The sequence below is a fragment of the Uloborus diversus genome, chromosome 1, assembly GCF_026930045.1.
Source record: "Uloborus diversus isolate 005 chromosome 1, Udiv.v.3.1, whole genome shotgun sequence".
Taxonomy (NCBI): Eukaryota; Metazoa; Arthropoda; class Arachnida; order Araneae; family Uloboridae; genus Uloborus; species Uloborus diversus.
In genome coordinates, this window is record NC_072731.1 from 188,749,580 (window position 1) to 188,766,007 (window position 16,428).

A 16,428-nucleotide genomic window follows, 5' to 3' on the forward strand; every position below is an offset into this window, starting at 1 on the left:
TAGGTTCCATCACTTGTAAGAACTTTATTATTAAATTTATCAGAGTTGATCTTAATTTATTGAAGATTTTAGAAAATAAAGAACTTTAGTCAGGCGATAGAATACAGAAAAAGAGGAATTCTAATACTCGAAAAGAGTAGTGCCCAATATACGGCCCGCAAAACTAATCTATGCGACCCACTGCTACGCTCAATGTCTGGAATCTAACTTGTTCTGGAATTTCTGAACCTATTAATTTATATGCATTTGAAAATGTGCAAATAAGTAAACAAAACAAGTATACTTTTAAATGAGAAGATTGAAAAAACCATTCAGTAATGAATCAAAAAAGATCTGGTTTAGAAACTTAAGGAACTAAACTATGCCGCTTGATTTTAAAGAACCAAAATACTGTCAAGTTACGTGGATGATTATATGTTCTGTTGACACTAAAAGGCAACTTTTGAAGCAAATTTATTGAAACTTAGTGATGACTCACTCATTCAACCTTTGTCGCATTCAATATCATTCTGCCTGTTTATAAAAAAAAAAAGTTTCATATTTAAGCATCATCATATTCATTTCACTGCATTTTTACGTTACTTAAATTTCTATAATGAAGACAAATAAGAATAGTTTATTTTTTTAAATTATACACTTATATTTTTTCCATTACAAGTAAGTGCTTCAATGAGTCTGTGGCATTCATGTAGACGTTTTGTTAATGCTCATTTCCAAAAATTAGTAAGTTTGAGATTAAATAGTGCTCTTCTCTTTGTGTAACAAGGTCATGAAAACTTTCATTGAAGTCATGAAAAAGTCTTGGAAAAGTCATGGAATTCTTTCATCCAAATAGAGTATGAACCCTGAGCACATGAAATAACCAAATTACAAGTTCAGTAAATTACAAGAATGTAGTGTGTATAAGCCTCAAAGAGTGTTACCAAACTGAAATTTTGAAATCATTTGCATGAAGCTCATTGTTTTAAAACAATTTTAAACGCTTAAATCTAAGTTTTCATGCATGAAACTCTTCTGTCCAAGCATTTTCTCCCTCTCTCTCTCTCTACTTTTTCCTCCTCATAACTAGACCCAAACAAGTTAAGTAAGGCTTATCTCATCATCTCTGGAAATGAGAAATGGCGCACTGTTTCAGTAAAACCAGAAAGACAGAAAAAATTGTCATCTTAGGGGTTGGTCTGGAGTGTTTTTCAATTGGTTGGAGAGTGTTATTTTGAGGCCCAGGGTCGCTTATTCCCAAAACTGGTAACAAGCAGAAATAAACAGGGTAAACATTGATGGTTGGAAAATGAATGCCTTTGTTATAGGTGTTTGAAAGATTTTAATTTTTTATGTATAAATCTTTTTTTTTTGTTGCTCTAATCTATTGTGACTGGGCAATACTTGTCACTGGACGAGTGTCCTCTACTTTCTATGTTGTTTTATACACTGCTATGCCATGTTGTGCTGATTCTGTACTATGTGCACAAATTCATAATTAAAATTGTAAGTATAGCAAAATGTTAGACATTTCAAATGAGAAATCTGTTTTAAGTTCTGAGAGAGTTCATTATTCTATTCTAGATCTTATGGGGGGGGGGGGGTATCAACTCTTCAAGACTGAATGTATAAAAATGTGCTGACTTGCACCTTGAGTTATATTTATATGAAAATTCACTTTACAGGCAAATTCTGCATATAAACTAACAGAAATTGAGGCCGTGAAAATTGCAAAAGCAATTGGTGCTGAGTATTGGCCAGTCTCTTCTAAAACAGGTGATAAATTTAATGTTAATTTATCAAAATGTATTATTTCTTGTCACTTATGATTTTCATCGCTAAATATTTTCAAGGTATTATTATTATTTTTTTTTAACTGTGCTTTTGATGTTTGTTCTTTTATTTTCCTTGTGTTTGTTTTTTCATAAACTCAAAACATATGTCTGAAGTTTAAATATTTTAAAAGAAGTTTGTAAAAGAAAGAAAAGGATATCAAATTATAAGTTCATGTAATGATAAATCAACCATCATATAGATTTGATTCATGAGCATTGATTTAAAATTATGTAAATAATAGGGAGAGGTTTTGGAGAATTGTACCCAGGAACATTGTAAATCAGTAGAAAGTCAGAACAAGCAACAAATTGGATATACTTGCCAAAAGTAAAGCTATGAAAGAATCAAATAAAATGTTTACATTTGCTCTAATAAATTAAAAAGATAGTAAAATGTTAAAATTGAACAAGTAACAATCAAAAATGCAGACAGTTTTAAATCTTATAAAAAGTACAACAATCATCATGGGCATTGTTATAAGCAAGACTATTTTAAAGATTCTTATTTCTAAAAACATTTCTTTTCAGGAACTCAAAATATTTGTTTTATAAAATTTATGAGCAATGGTGATATTACATGTTCTCTGAATTTAACACTAGGGGAAAATCATGAAATTTAACCAAATAAGTAATTTATATGAGTGCTGAATAATATTTTAACCTTCAAACTCAAAATGTTTCCGCTGGAATAAAATCATAAATTAACGCTGGAATAAAATCAAAACTTTATAAGTAACCTTTAAGCAACCATGCCCCAATGGAAGTAATGGGATGTCACTATGACCACCCAAAAAATTCCTCTTACGCCTTTTTTTACTGACGAGTTGGTAAATTTGGAGACTGTCTTGCAACATTGAGATTCTTCCTTAAAATGCTTTAAATCATTCAAAGGGGTAACAGATCAGGGAACTTTATAATTCAGGGAAATATATCAAGGAATTTCGAAAAAAACCCAAATTTCAAGGAAAATGATTTTGTGAAGAAAAAAAGTGCATCCGGGAGCCAAGGTTTCCTCTGGAAATCGGCGTATTCTCACACGCTCGTCGAGGTGATGGACCAAAAAACTTAATTCGTCGGACCATGCAACCTTTTTCCATTTCTCTAGTGTCCAATTCCGTTGTTTCTTGGCCCATTGTAGCCGCATCTGGCGATGACGTTTCGCTAGTGCAGGAATAAGCTTCGGCCTCCGGCTGCGTAGGCTTATACACAGCAATGTACACTCCATAGTATGTTGAGAAACACTGTCTGCGTCACCTCTATTGTAGCTGGTGGTGATTTCAGGTGTTGTCGCTCTTTGGTCACAGCGAACAATGCGTAGCAACCTTCACTCTCCTCTGGAATCAATGCACCGTGGACGACACTCTGTTGGCCGGCGACTTGCAGTTTACCATCCCTGCACCATTTTTAATACATGCTCACAAGAACTGCATGTGAACAGGCCACTATGCGCACTGTTTCTGAAATTGATATTCCCAGTCGCCAAGCCATAACCATTTGACCTTTATCGAAGTCTGATAAATCAGCTGCTTTTCCCATTATGTCGCCAATCGCACTATGTTTAGAAAGACAATGCATACCCGCTTTATAAACTCCAATAACAGCCGCGCACGTTCTGTGGTTCTGCTCCTGGGTGAGCTCATTGCTATAGATAGAAGATGGTCATAATGTAAGGGCTCTTCGGTGTACACTGCTACATATTTGTGAATCTTTTTTCCTCAAAGTCAAAGTATTGAATCTTAACTTATAAACCACTGGATGAACTTCCTTAGATTGCTTCTGTGTGTGTAAAGTTGTTTATTTTACGTAGCTTAATTTTTCCTTCCATGCATTCCATGCTACGTAAAATAAACAACTGTAAAAGCAAAGAGGAAACCGTCATTAATGACTTAATTCCCTTGTCTTTACTCATAGTCTTGATGTAATTAGCATACTGTAATCACAATTTCAAGAAAAGAATGTTTTTTATATTAATACTGATTGAAGCTAAAAAGTTATTACTTGGTGTTTTTAATTTAATTGTTAAAATTTGAATGTTGATTGAAAATCAACTTTGTTTTTTGCCATCGTATTATTTGCTGTTGCCTCAGATTATCCGAAGGGCTTTCTTTTCAGACTTTAAAATTCTTTTATTTTATAACCAAGTTAAAATCATAAGTTTTTACGTGTAGATTTTGAAATGAATAACTATGTTTTGCATTTCAATGTTGTTTCTTACAAAAGTAATCTAAGATATTTTTTTCGACAAAAAAATGAAATCATTTGAAATTGAGTTGTGTACATAAGTTCATATTTTTATTATTTTTAAGTAGATAAAATGTTGTATTCATTCCTTTAAAACCAAAGTTCTTGATTAGAGAATAGCTCAATATGACTGGTTGTTAAAAGGTTTCAATTTGTTTTACCTAAATATGTCTGTTATTTAAGTAAGTAAAACTACATTACTTCTATACTTTCACTATTACTTGTTATTCTTGCAGCAACTGCTTGAAAATTCAGGACAAAATTATTTCTATATAAACTTCAGTTTTATCATGATTATACAGTGGCTCCCAAAAGTGTTCGTACACCTTGAAATTTTGTAGCAAAACCAAAATAACGCAAAACTGAATTCGAATATGAAGTCCAATTTTTTTTCACACCATTCCTATGCCATTCTGAATAAAACCCAGTAGTTTTTTTCAAAATATTGCCAGATTTTATTTTTGAAATTTGTCGAAAAACGAAGAGACGGAGAAAAGATACGCCACAAAAGTCATCGTACACTGAAATATTTTCGAATAAATTCATAATTAAAGTTATCATATGTGTTTTTTTTTATTATTTTTGCATTGTAATGATACTATAAAGTCATTTGCCTTTGATTTTTTGTGTAAGTATTCCCTAATATTCTGCTTATTATTTTAAAATGCCAGGTATGCGTAGAAAACAACAAACATGATTCGAAATTAGATTTTCTCCCCTGACAGTAGCCGTAAATTGGTTTGAAATGTCTCTAAATTGGTTAATTTACACCATTCTATAGTGAAGTGCTTGATAAAATGCTTTAAAGACAAGAATCGGATCGAAAACAAGGCAAGAAAAGGTCAACTGGCAAAGTTAACAAAGCGTGCTCGGAGGTTTACAGTTAAAAAAAACATGAAAAATACACATTTCAGAACTGAAAAAGTTTCTGCAGCATTGAATGAAACATTTTACGTTTAATTTTTACCTAAAATTGTTCGCCAAGGTTTCTGATTAGCTGTATTAAATGGGACCTATTCCCGCAGAAATTTTCTTGTTCGTGCGAAAAACAGTAAGCTTACGCTTTCCGTCGTAAAATCAATGATAAATAAGCTCAAAATGTTTTGGAACAACGTCTTATTTAGAAATGAAAATAAGTTCAACATTTTGGGTTAAATTGTTGTATAATTGTAAATGGAAGAAAAAACTGAGGAATTTAATCTTAAGAACTTAGTTGGATCAGTTAATCAGGACGGTGAAGGTGTTCTTGTGAGAGGGTGCATCTCAGCATAAGGACTTGGAAATTTGGAATTTTTTGGTGAAATAATGAATTATGATGTTCCTTTAAATATTTCAAAAAACAATTTCAAACTATTAGCCCAAAATTTAGTAATCGGAAACAACTTTGTTTTTTATCCAGATAACGATAAGAAGCACACGTTCGCGTTTGATGCCTCAAAATTTGTCCTTAAGCTTAAACATATCTCTTCAATCGCCAGATTTAAACTTAATGGAATATATTTGGAGATATCTGGTGGCTAGATTACGAAAATACACCATTGAAACGAAAAGCGAACTAGAAACAGTAAGACTCGTAGTGCGGCTGAATACTTAATCTGAAATTGCACAAAAAAAGAAAAAACAATGAAATCTATTCCCAGACGTTTAAAAGCTGTTGTTGTTACTGCATGATATTCTACTAAATAATAACTTAGTAAAAAATTAGATTATTTACTAATTTTTTGACATTTTTTCAAAGTGTACGAAGACTTTTGTGAGATAAAATTTCCTCCACTTTTTGGTTTTTGATATATTTTAATGTTTTATTAAAAATTTTCATGTAGTTTTGTTAAAAATAGATCATAGATCTTATAATAAAATACCTATTCCGAAATATTAATTCTAACCAATGGATAAGGGCCTATTTCATTGAAAGTCGTAGGTGTACGAACACTTTTGGGAGCCACTGTATATGTCTTTTAAATAATTTCATAGAATTCTTATGTTAACTGGTTACTAGAAGTAAAGTACGAATTTGTTTTAGATTTCCTATAATATTTCTCTGTAGATAATTTAATATACTATTTTTACTAAAAAAGGGAGCATCTGTTCAAAATATATTTTTTACTAACAGTTTGAAACGTTTTGAACACTGCACTTTATTTAATATGTAATGGTTTTCAGGGAGATCAAAGAAAAAAATATTGGTAGGTTAAATCAGGGAAATTTGGCAAATTTAATCAGGGAAAAGTCAAGGAAATTTTTTTCACAGATCCTGTCGCCATCCTGTCATGTTTTAATGATGCCTGATATTTCTTCTCATTATATGTTATGTGTGTATAGTATGGTGTGTATGCTTGTATTTTAGGATTTGGTAAAACTCAGAATTTCATTCAGAAAATGAAGAATCCCCCCCCCCCTTCTCCCTAAAATTTCAGTTTGGGGCACCCCTGGCTTTAAAATTAATATAAGAGAAAAAGCCACGTATGGGAAGTGACAGTGACATCAAACAAATATTGCTCATTTAGGAAAGAGATTTTTAAAAATTAGTTTAAATAAAATCAGTATTTTATTTTCAGTGTACATTACTAAATTTTAGAGTTTTGTATCTATCTTAGCAATATCTAAGATTTAAAGTTGGATGTTTTATTTTAGGTGAAAACTTTCCTATTGCTTTCTTGTAACTGTAAAACAAATGTTTAATTTTAATTGAAAAATTTCTCCTTATTGCATTGCTTTTTTTAAACCTATAGTTGACCGAATTAATCTTAAAACACAGTATTCTTTTGTATTTTGCACATCAATGAAACTTTAAAAAAATATTTTGCAGGTGAAAATGTTGAAGCCTTGATAAGTCGTATTGCCGTCTTGACTTTCAGCCAGGAAATAACCAAGGAAACTGAAAATAAAATTGAAAAAGTTTCAAACAGCTTCGTTAGTAAGTGAAACTAATTTAGAATATTTTTTATGGTTTAACTGTAATGACATATACATTCGTGTATTACTGTTTTTACATTTATTTTATGAAGTAATGTTAAAAATATGATTGTGTGTCATTTATTGATTAAAGGTTAATACCTAGAATGTTCCATAAATATCTAAAGATATATCTTTATCTAATTCTCTAACTATTCATCTTTCCTTCCCAATTTTAATTTTAAATTGTGTCAGTATAGAAATTTAAATTCATTGCTTATAGAGTTACTCAAAAGTTGTGTGCTTACGCTTGGAATATTCAACACAATGCATGCTAATAGGGGAGGGGATATTTGAAGAAAAATATGTACACAAATTATGTTATCAACAGGAGCTTGACAAAACTCAAAATCCTTGGAAAAGAACAAAATAGTTTTATAGTTGTTACAAATAAAGCCCTCAAGTCAAAAAGCATATTAGTGCACCTATTTTTCAAATAAATTTTGTTTAGATTTAAAAAAAAACTTGACATAGGAATACATATACAGGTGTCCTTCGTATAACTTGGTACTTCTACAACACGGTCCAAATTTGGGATTATTATAACACTGTTTTGATATTACACTGTACAAAACTTGAATTTAACACTACACGGTTTCGGTAATTCACGAATTTTAAAAAATTTAATTTCGTTTTCGTTTAATACACTGATAAAAAATGTATGATAATAATGCTAATAAGTTTTTACTTTGTTTTATGAAACATATGCAAACAATTGTCTGTATTTGGCTCGAAAGTTTGGTTTTCCCGTATAACACTAACTTTTAACTACTTTATTTTTCTCATCAGTGTTTTAAAAAACAAACGGATAAAAATTATTTTGTTTCCAATGCATTGTAAGAAAATAACAGCATTAAACATAAGCTAAATTTGGCAAACGATAAATAAAAAAAACGTAGTTGAAACAAAATATAAAATGAATAGAATAATTCTATTTATTTTATTTTATATTTTGTTTTGTTGTTGTTGCTCAGACAAACTTTATTGCTGTAGGAAAGCTCAATTCCCCCCCCCCCCGATAGAATACGTTTTGTTCTTAGTAAAGAGAGTTGATTAAAGTTATTTCTTGTTATGCATAATAGTTTTAATTTGAGGTACATAAAATAATTAAGCTTCATTGCTTGTAAGAACTCTTATTTTTAGATCAGTGGACCGTTACATTTCTGGTTGCCAGTTTTTGTTTGTGTGTACCAGTTTTTGTTTGTATGAGTTGAAATTTCAGCTATAATAGTGTTGGACCAAATTCAAATTCAAAAGGAAAAGCAAAAGCTCACCTTTTCATTCCTGTGTCCAACTTCCTTTTGTTCCGCAGCGCTTGAAACTCCTTTGAAACCATTCTGTAGCACTTGGTAATCCAAATATTAGTTATGTAATGGTGTGGTAAATCACTAATTCCGATAATTAACTACGTAATTTATTCTATTAACACTAACTAACATATAACTAGAACTGATTAAATCACAGCACGTAATGAAACAATTATTACAGACAAGATATTTTTGCTGCTACACTAGAGTGTTCCTTTTGATTCTCTGAAAGTTCTTTTTCTATAAGTTCTCTGCTGGTGCCACAGCGTGTCTAGCCTTGACCGCAAGATTGCGCACTTGTCTGTGAGAGATCGCTTTTGCAATAAATAGAAATTGCACCTGAAGACTTGGTTTTGATATAACATGGTACATACTCCTTCATTCACATTATTTCAAAATCTCATACAACACGGTTTCGATATAATACAAAACATATTGACATGATTTATGATAGGTACATGATTAATTATTTTCAAAAAAAAAGTTTAAAAAAAAAAAAATTTAAAAAAGTCTCATATAACACAGTTTTGAAACTACATGGAACTAATTAACCATGTTATACAAGGGATACCTGTAGGTCAAAACACAGGATTTTACTAGTTGTCAACTGTGTAATTCCTATCTTCATTCATTCTTCTGATGTGGTCCTAATTAGGAAAAATTAAAATTCACACTATCAGCTGGTAGATAAATTGATTGAAGAAATATTTTCTGCCGACGCAGCTGACAGATAGTGCTCCGCATCTTTCTGCTCATCATAGGAGATTCATAGATTATGTTAGATGACTTAGTTCTCAATGTGTCCAGACATTCTTTAATGTCTCTACTGAAATGTTTTCAGATTTATAACATACGATCCTCATCAGGCTATCAATCATTTCTTGACCTTACTTTCTTGACCTTTAATTCTTCTTACCTGCAGTGCCAGGTCTAGGGAGAGCAAGTCCTTGCCCTTGTCCTAAGCAGCAACTTCTGTGGGTTGACAAAGTCACCTTATTTCTGTGGTTCTTTTCATTGAAACTGGATGTAAAAACTTGAGGGAAAGTGGGTAGGGACAGCAGTTTCAAGATTAGCCCCGACTCAAAAAAATCGTTCATCCAGCACTGCTTACTGACATGATATCCCATGTACTCTGATATTGGTCAACTCTAGCTACCCAGTCTAGCCAATAAAAGCTCCATACTGACTTCATCTAATCCAAAACTTGTGAAACTGATTTGATTCCTTTTGCAAAATTTGTAAGGAATCATATTCATGCATCTAGCTGACTGGTGTAACCAAATCTTATAAATCATGGACCTCAAAAGCAATCCAATTATTAAACTTAAACAATCAACAAAAATTTGGTTGCTTTATCCAACAAACACTCTCAGTTTTTTACAAACTCAGCATTTGTTCAGATATCAACACTATTTTTTCTACCCAATGTTAAATGAATTTCTTTCTCTGAATACTCCATCTTTAGGATTTTATTGAGCAATCACGAGTGCTTATTGTCCTCACTCGACCATCCTTGATGTTGTGGTTCCTTTTTCAGCTTGGACCAGGAGCCTCTGCAGCACCACCGTCCACCATCCTCTGCAGCCGCGGCTCCTCCGGTCCTGAGCTATCCGCTTCTCCTGGTCGGAGGCGTCCATGTCCTACACACACGCACGCTCACACACACAACTTCAGACACATACACTCACACACGCCTACGTGCATACACACAAGTCTACGCATACACACACAACTATGCACACGTAACCGCCCAGGAGAAGAGGCAGGCTTGGGGGGACAGGAGCCGTTTCTAGAAACAACAACTCCAATGAGTAAAATCCTGTCGCAGTTCGTGATTGCGAAAAACATAAGTTGAATTCAAAATTTCAGAATTCAAATTAATTAATTTATTTACATATCTTTTCAGTTTGTTTTACTTATTACAAAGTATGATAAAACTTAATTGTTTAGGAACTTAATCGTTTTTGTTTTGTAGTTTGTACTAAAAAAAAAAGTGTAACAGTGTATACTAAAATTTGGTATATTAAAATATTTTAACTTGTTTTTGTTTTTCAATAAATTTTATCTTTTTTTTTTTAATTTAACCGTATGTTTTATTTATTTGTGTTTTCTCTTCCAGAAATAAGTCGTCCATCTGTTAGTGGCAAAAAGAATAGAAAATGTTCAGCATGTGCTTAGGAGCACATGCATCGAATTAATATGCAAGCACTTGCATGAAATTGTTGTGATAAAATCTTTAAGTTTCTATTGATATTTTTATATCACTTTAAAACTTTATTTTGCATGTCTATGTTAGAAGTATTAGAGTGTTATTATTGTTAGTATATATTGTTTAAAGTTTATCGTAAACATTGTTTTTTCTTGGCCATGTCATTTACTGTCATTTTTCTTGCATTTATTATGTATTATCGATCTCAAATATCATTTATTTATTTAAATATTTTATTTTTCATAGTTTAATGTATTAGAGGTTTTTTGGGACTGTATTTGTCTTATGAAATAGACCTACATTGTTGTTTTGGGAAAACAATGTATATTTAACAAAACTGATCATACTTTCTAGAAAGTTAACTAACCTTTTCCCTGTGACAATCAAAAAAGATTCTTTTTTGGCCTACTTTCCCCTGTAAAAATTAATCAAAGAAGAAACTAGTACAAAAAAAAAAAAAAAAAAAAAAAGGCTAATGCATCTTGAAAATGTTGCTGAAAATGAAAATTTAAAAATTAACAAAAAAATTAAATAAATATAGAAGAACCAGAAATTAGAAAGTAGGGTTTTGAAATGGGGAAAATGTGTTTGTCTGTTGATCTCTGTCTCCCTCCTGATAACTTTTGAATGAATAGTATGATTTGAACAAACTGTTTTTTTTTTAATTCAAAATATCTTGGTGAGAACATATAATTTTCATATTTTATATTTTGATTGGAATTCCAAGAATCTATTTTAAGGGTATTTTTTGAACAATTCAAACATTTTTAACATTGACACAGACAGAAAAAGGTGCTGAAAAATATTATACGGATTTCATAACATGTGCTTAATTTTTAGATTCAAGAAATAGGAAAAAAATTAATAAAAATTTCCATCTCTTGTCGACTTAACATTGAAGCAACTTAGAGAAAAATATAACTGAATCAAAATGATACGAATTCAAAATGAAAATATTCTTACCAAAGCTGCAGAGTCAAACTCTGACTCCTAGAATTTTAAGGCTATATGAATTGACCCTGACTCAGACTCCTGTACCCCAAAATCAGTCCAACTCCACAACTCCAAATATGACTCTGCAGCCTGGATACAAATAAACTCTGAAGGAAAATGATAGACTCCGACTTTTGAAATTTTAAAGGTTTCAGCTCTTGACTGAGACTCCTTTTCCTTAAAATCAATCTGGCTCCAACTCTGCAGCCCTGAATTTTACTGTGAAGTAATGATTGTTGAGATGATTAGCTTTTCTTTTCATTCTAAAGTTATAATTTATGTATTTTATCTATTTTTCAACAGAAAGAAAGAACTGTGCAGATGATTTAGTTTTTTTGCAAAAATTTTTATTTAAAAACACATTTTATTATGTATTATTATTATTGTTAGTAATGTATACTTTTTTAAAAAAACTTTTGACAACAAAGGAAAAAGAAAACCCGAGGCATTTTATTTTTACCCAGTTGAAAAATCACCAAACGATTTTTTTTTTTTGCTGAGAAAATATATTTATTATGATGTACTTTTTATTTTTACTATTTAATTTATTTTCATTATTTAAAAATTAAATATTTTGTTTATTGAAAAAAAGTATATTTAATATATTGTTTAAGCAGTGCTACTGCTTTGTTTGTTTGTTTATTTTTTATGCAACAATTTCATCAGATGAGAGAGGCATTTTTTTTACAAATCAGCTTAAAATGTCAAAAAGGTATGTTAGGTATAATTTGCTGCCTTAGCTAATAAAGAGAATTCTGACAAGATGCTAGAGAGCCAATGTTGGTTTAAGGGAAAGTAGGCTTGTTTAGCTCTGGACAGAACTTCTTATTACTATTATTGATTATAAGACTTTTCATTTAGATTTTATTTTTGTGGTATTAAAATTCAATTGATATTGATGTAGATTTTTTGCTGTTAAAATATGGCAAAAAGTTTTATAAGTATAAAAATATATACATTGAAAATGCAACACCAAGAAGGAGTGGTCAGAAAGTGATGAAATTTGGAAAAAAAAAAAGACAGAGACAGCAAGAAATAATAAATGATCTTTATTTCAAAATGATAGGCAGAATACAGAGCGAGTCGGCTCAGTAGGATGTAGGACCACCGCAGACAGCAATACACGAAAAAACACGTCTAGGCATAGAGTCAATAAGAGTGCGGATGATGCAGTGTTGCCAGATTGGGGGAAATTTCCCCATTTTGGGGAAATCTGGTGCTCTCTGGTTAAATTTTGGGGAAATGGGTTTTGAGGGGAATTCTTTGGGGAAAGATTTTTTCCTTGGGGGAAAACCTGGGGAAAAAAATATTTTTTTCATATTTAAATTCGCATCTTGACATCTGGTAATTACATTGTTTGTATCAAACAGTGTTGTTTTAGCTTTGCTTAACTTTATGGAATTCACATTTCCCATTATGTGGAATTTTATTCTACGGAATTCGCATTAATAGTTCTCTGTGAGTAACTAGTTAAAACGTGAAACAGGCAAAAATAAGTGTGAAGAAAGTTCTTAGATAAATGTATACAAAAATCATAGTTTAAATGTACATACAGAAGCAGAGTAAGTAAATGCGAGTAGAAAAAAAATATTTGGTTATTTCTTATCTCTCGGCGCTTGTATTTAAGACTAGTGGCACCCACACGGCTTTGCCCGTAGTAGAAAATTAAGAAAGTATTTTGGTTCCCCTGTATATTTACAAATAATGCATGATGAATTTCTCGCCGATTGATTTGCCCAGTCAGGGTTCCGCATTATGATAACTTGGTAATTTAGTCCTCCATCTTATGATAATTTTGCTCGGGAAAATGTTCTTAAAATTGGAATAGAAAAATTGGAATACGAAATCGAATTTAGAAAAATCACTTAAAGGTGCACACCCCCATGCTACAAACTAATTTTTTGCCAAATATCATGAAAATCGGTCGAACGGTCTAGGTGCTATGCACGTCACAGAGATCCTGACAGAGAGAGTTTCAGCTTTATTATTAGTAAAAATAAAAAAAGATAAAGAAGACAAAATAAAAAAACGAAAATGGGAAGAAAAAAAAGTCGGGGAATTTTGTAAGAAAATTTGGCTTTTTGGGGAAAAATTTTTTTTTTTCAAGAGACAAAAATATCAGGGGAAGTCGACTCATTCTATGAAAATATTAGTGGAAAAATAATTTTTGGATTTGGGGAATTTTGATAGAAAACATCGCTTTTTGGGGAAAAGTTGGAAGGGAATTGGGGAAATCTGGATTTGACCATCTGGCAACACTGGGATGGTGTCGAGAGGTATGACTCTTCATTCCCTTTCAACCATTTGCCACAGTTCGTGTTCTGAACGAGGCAGGGACAGAGTCTGAAAATAGCATCCAATCTCATCCCACGCATCTTCGATTGCTGACAGGTCAGGAGAGTATGGTGGCCAGGGAAATATCTGTGTGCCTTGGAGAGCATGTTTGCAGATTCGAGCACTGTGTGGTTGGGCGTTATCCTGCTGAAAAATTGCAGCCCTTGAAGGTAAAGGATTGCCACCTGCCGCAGCACATTATCCAAGTATTGTTGGGCCGTCATAGTGCCCTGAATATGAACTAGAGGTGATATTCAATTGTACGCAATTGTGCCCCAAACCAGGGCTGTCGAGAGAGGGGGGCAAGCCTATGCATTGCACAGGGGCCAGTGAGAGATAGAGGGGCCGGCAAAACGGACCTAAGATAAAGATAAATCCCCCTCCCCCTTAAAAAAACTTTTTAGTTTGAAGGAATTCTTTCTCCTAGAGTTCAGATTAATAGTTAAGATTATTAGTTTTCATTCGAAGTGAATTCAGTGAAAGTGATGAGGCTCGAAGTGAGAAATTCTACTTGTCCTTATCTTCATAGCCCACTATCAACGCCTTGAACCAAAAATAAATGTGACTTTTCTTTTTTTTTGTGTTTCCAAGGCTAAAAAAAAATTGCTTCTTTTTGAAAGCTAAACAGAATTTTAGTGAAATGGAAAAGGGGCAAAGAAATTTAAAAAAAAAAAAGACTTATAAATATAAGCGCTTGTATTTTTTCAGCGTTCGAAATTCAAAACATAGGCAAGCGACGCAGTTCGATGAAAAGATTCAAAATGTGAGTTGATTTAGTTTTGAGTACAGTGATACAAATTGAAACTAGTTCTAGTGTTGTTTCTAGAGTAAAAACGGGAAGGGGGCGATTGGGGGGCATTTTGAAAGATGTTTCCTTATCAAAGTGCATAGAATGCCCTTACATATCTAAAAAGGGCACAGTTATGTCAACATTAATTAGAATCAGTGCTAGATTTACGTATAAGCTAAACAAGCTATAATAACTTAGGTCCCCCGCTTCTTTGGGGGTCCCCAACTCTCGAAAAAATTGCATGATTCGATCCTAAAAAAAAGGAAAAATACTTTTAAAAATGAATTTTATTTTCACGTGCTTAAAACCCTAAAGAACTTGGGGCATTTTAAACTTCTTCAAATGCAAGGAGGGGAGAAGGGATGCCAAAATGTGCCATATTCAGCTCCTCACTACATTCTGCATCAAAAATGTAAAAGAGTATGGTTATGACGTTCCTGCAACATATTGCTTGCTTGAGATACATTTTCGTGACTAGCATGTTCACATTTTGCTATTTATTTAAATCTGAATTCCGTAATTTGAAAGTTATTTTATTATTGCTTGCTTTTGTATTACTTCTACTGCATACTGTCAATCTGTTTCGCATGAGAAAAATTACTACACCACCTCTATTCCTTTTCGTTTTCTGCTCCAGTTGTTATTTAAAAATACAAGTAGTGCAGACTAACAGGGTTTTTTTACTAAGTTAGAATGTAAAACTATACGATCAAGTATTAAAATATCAGAGATTGGAAAGTACAAATGAACTACTTTGAATAATTTTAATTGTTCTAGAGGCCTTGAAAATAATTTAAAAAGTTTCTGATACTGCTTGAAAAGTGCTTCAATTTTATTTCCTATCAGTTGTATAAAATATGATTTGTCCGAATGGTTAAACTGTTATTTCCACCATTTCTTTTAAAGCATATCTTAATATTGATCGTTTTTCAGTTAATTCAGTGTTCCGTTTGTTGGTGAGTTGATAAGGGATGATAGAAAATTAATTATACCGAGAGTCGATGTGAGCAAGTGACAATGCGTCATCGTTTCTCCCTCGTCGCTCTTCCTCTCTATCGATTAATATCAACAACTCGTCGAACCACGAGCAGTTTGTATTTTGTATTGTCTTAGTTTGCAAAAGAGTGTAAAGTTTAAGAAATTTTTGTTTTCCTTTTTTCTTTCCTCATGTTGTAGTTCCTATTATCCCGTATAAGGCTTCAAAATGCAGAATTTTTTAGTGTATTTTTCAAAAATCCCGGACCCCCTAAAGTTGGAGATATTCTAACCTCAACTCAAAAGAGATCCCGGCATCATTCTCCTGATATCCCTCCTCCTCCAAAGAGGTAAAAAAAGACAGACAGCAGAAATGTTTTTTATTTATTTAATTATTCATTTCTGTTGAGTACACATACACATGCGCACGCGTAGGAAAAGACACATCGCAGAAGAAAAAAACATAAAATGGCCTGTTTTGCTACCGATATAAAGTTGTCCAAGCTACAAAAAGGGTCCCCCATACCTGAAATTGCAAATCAATTTTAAATATTTATGTGAAAACGGAGCCTAGAAAGAGGAGGTTAAAGATTAAGTAAAAAGTTAGGGACCCTGAAGAAAGTTGCATAGGGGCCCATAAATCGACAGGCCCTACCCCTAACCATTATGCCACGTTGTGCGATGGGACATTCCACAGTTATTGCCGGATTAGATCTGTCTCCACGTTGATGCCATACATGTATGCGGCAACTATCACGGGATAAACAGAAGCGGGATTCATCTGAGAACACAACATTTTGCCGTTCTGTC

At 32.4% G+C, this 16,428-nt stretch overlaps 1 protein-coding gene across 1 annotated transcript in view; it reads left to right on the plus strand.

Moving 5' to 3' along the window:
* The window catches only part of LOC129223863 (ras-related protein Rab-34-like), a 33,472-nt gene extending 21,739 nt beyond the window's left edge, over nucleotides 1-11,733 (plus strand). The window contains exons 8-10 of the mRNA XM_054858231.1: nucleotides 1,665-1,755; nucleotides 6,865-6,972; nucleotides 10,437-11,733. Coding sequence (XP_054714206.1) covers nucleotides 1,665-1,755; nucleotides 6,865-6,972; nucleotides 10,437-10,495 — 258 coding nt within the window. The 3' untranslated portion in view covers nucleotides 10,496-11,733. The remainder of the gene's footprint in view (nucleotides 1-1,664; nucleotides 1,756-6,864; nucleotides 6,973-10,436) is intronic.
* Nucleotides 11,734-16,428: the final 4,695 nt, after the last annotated feature.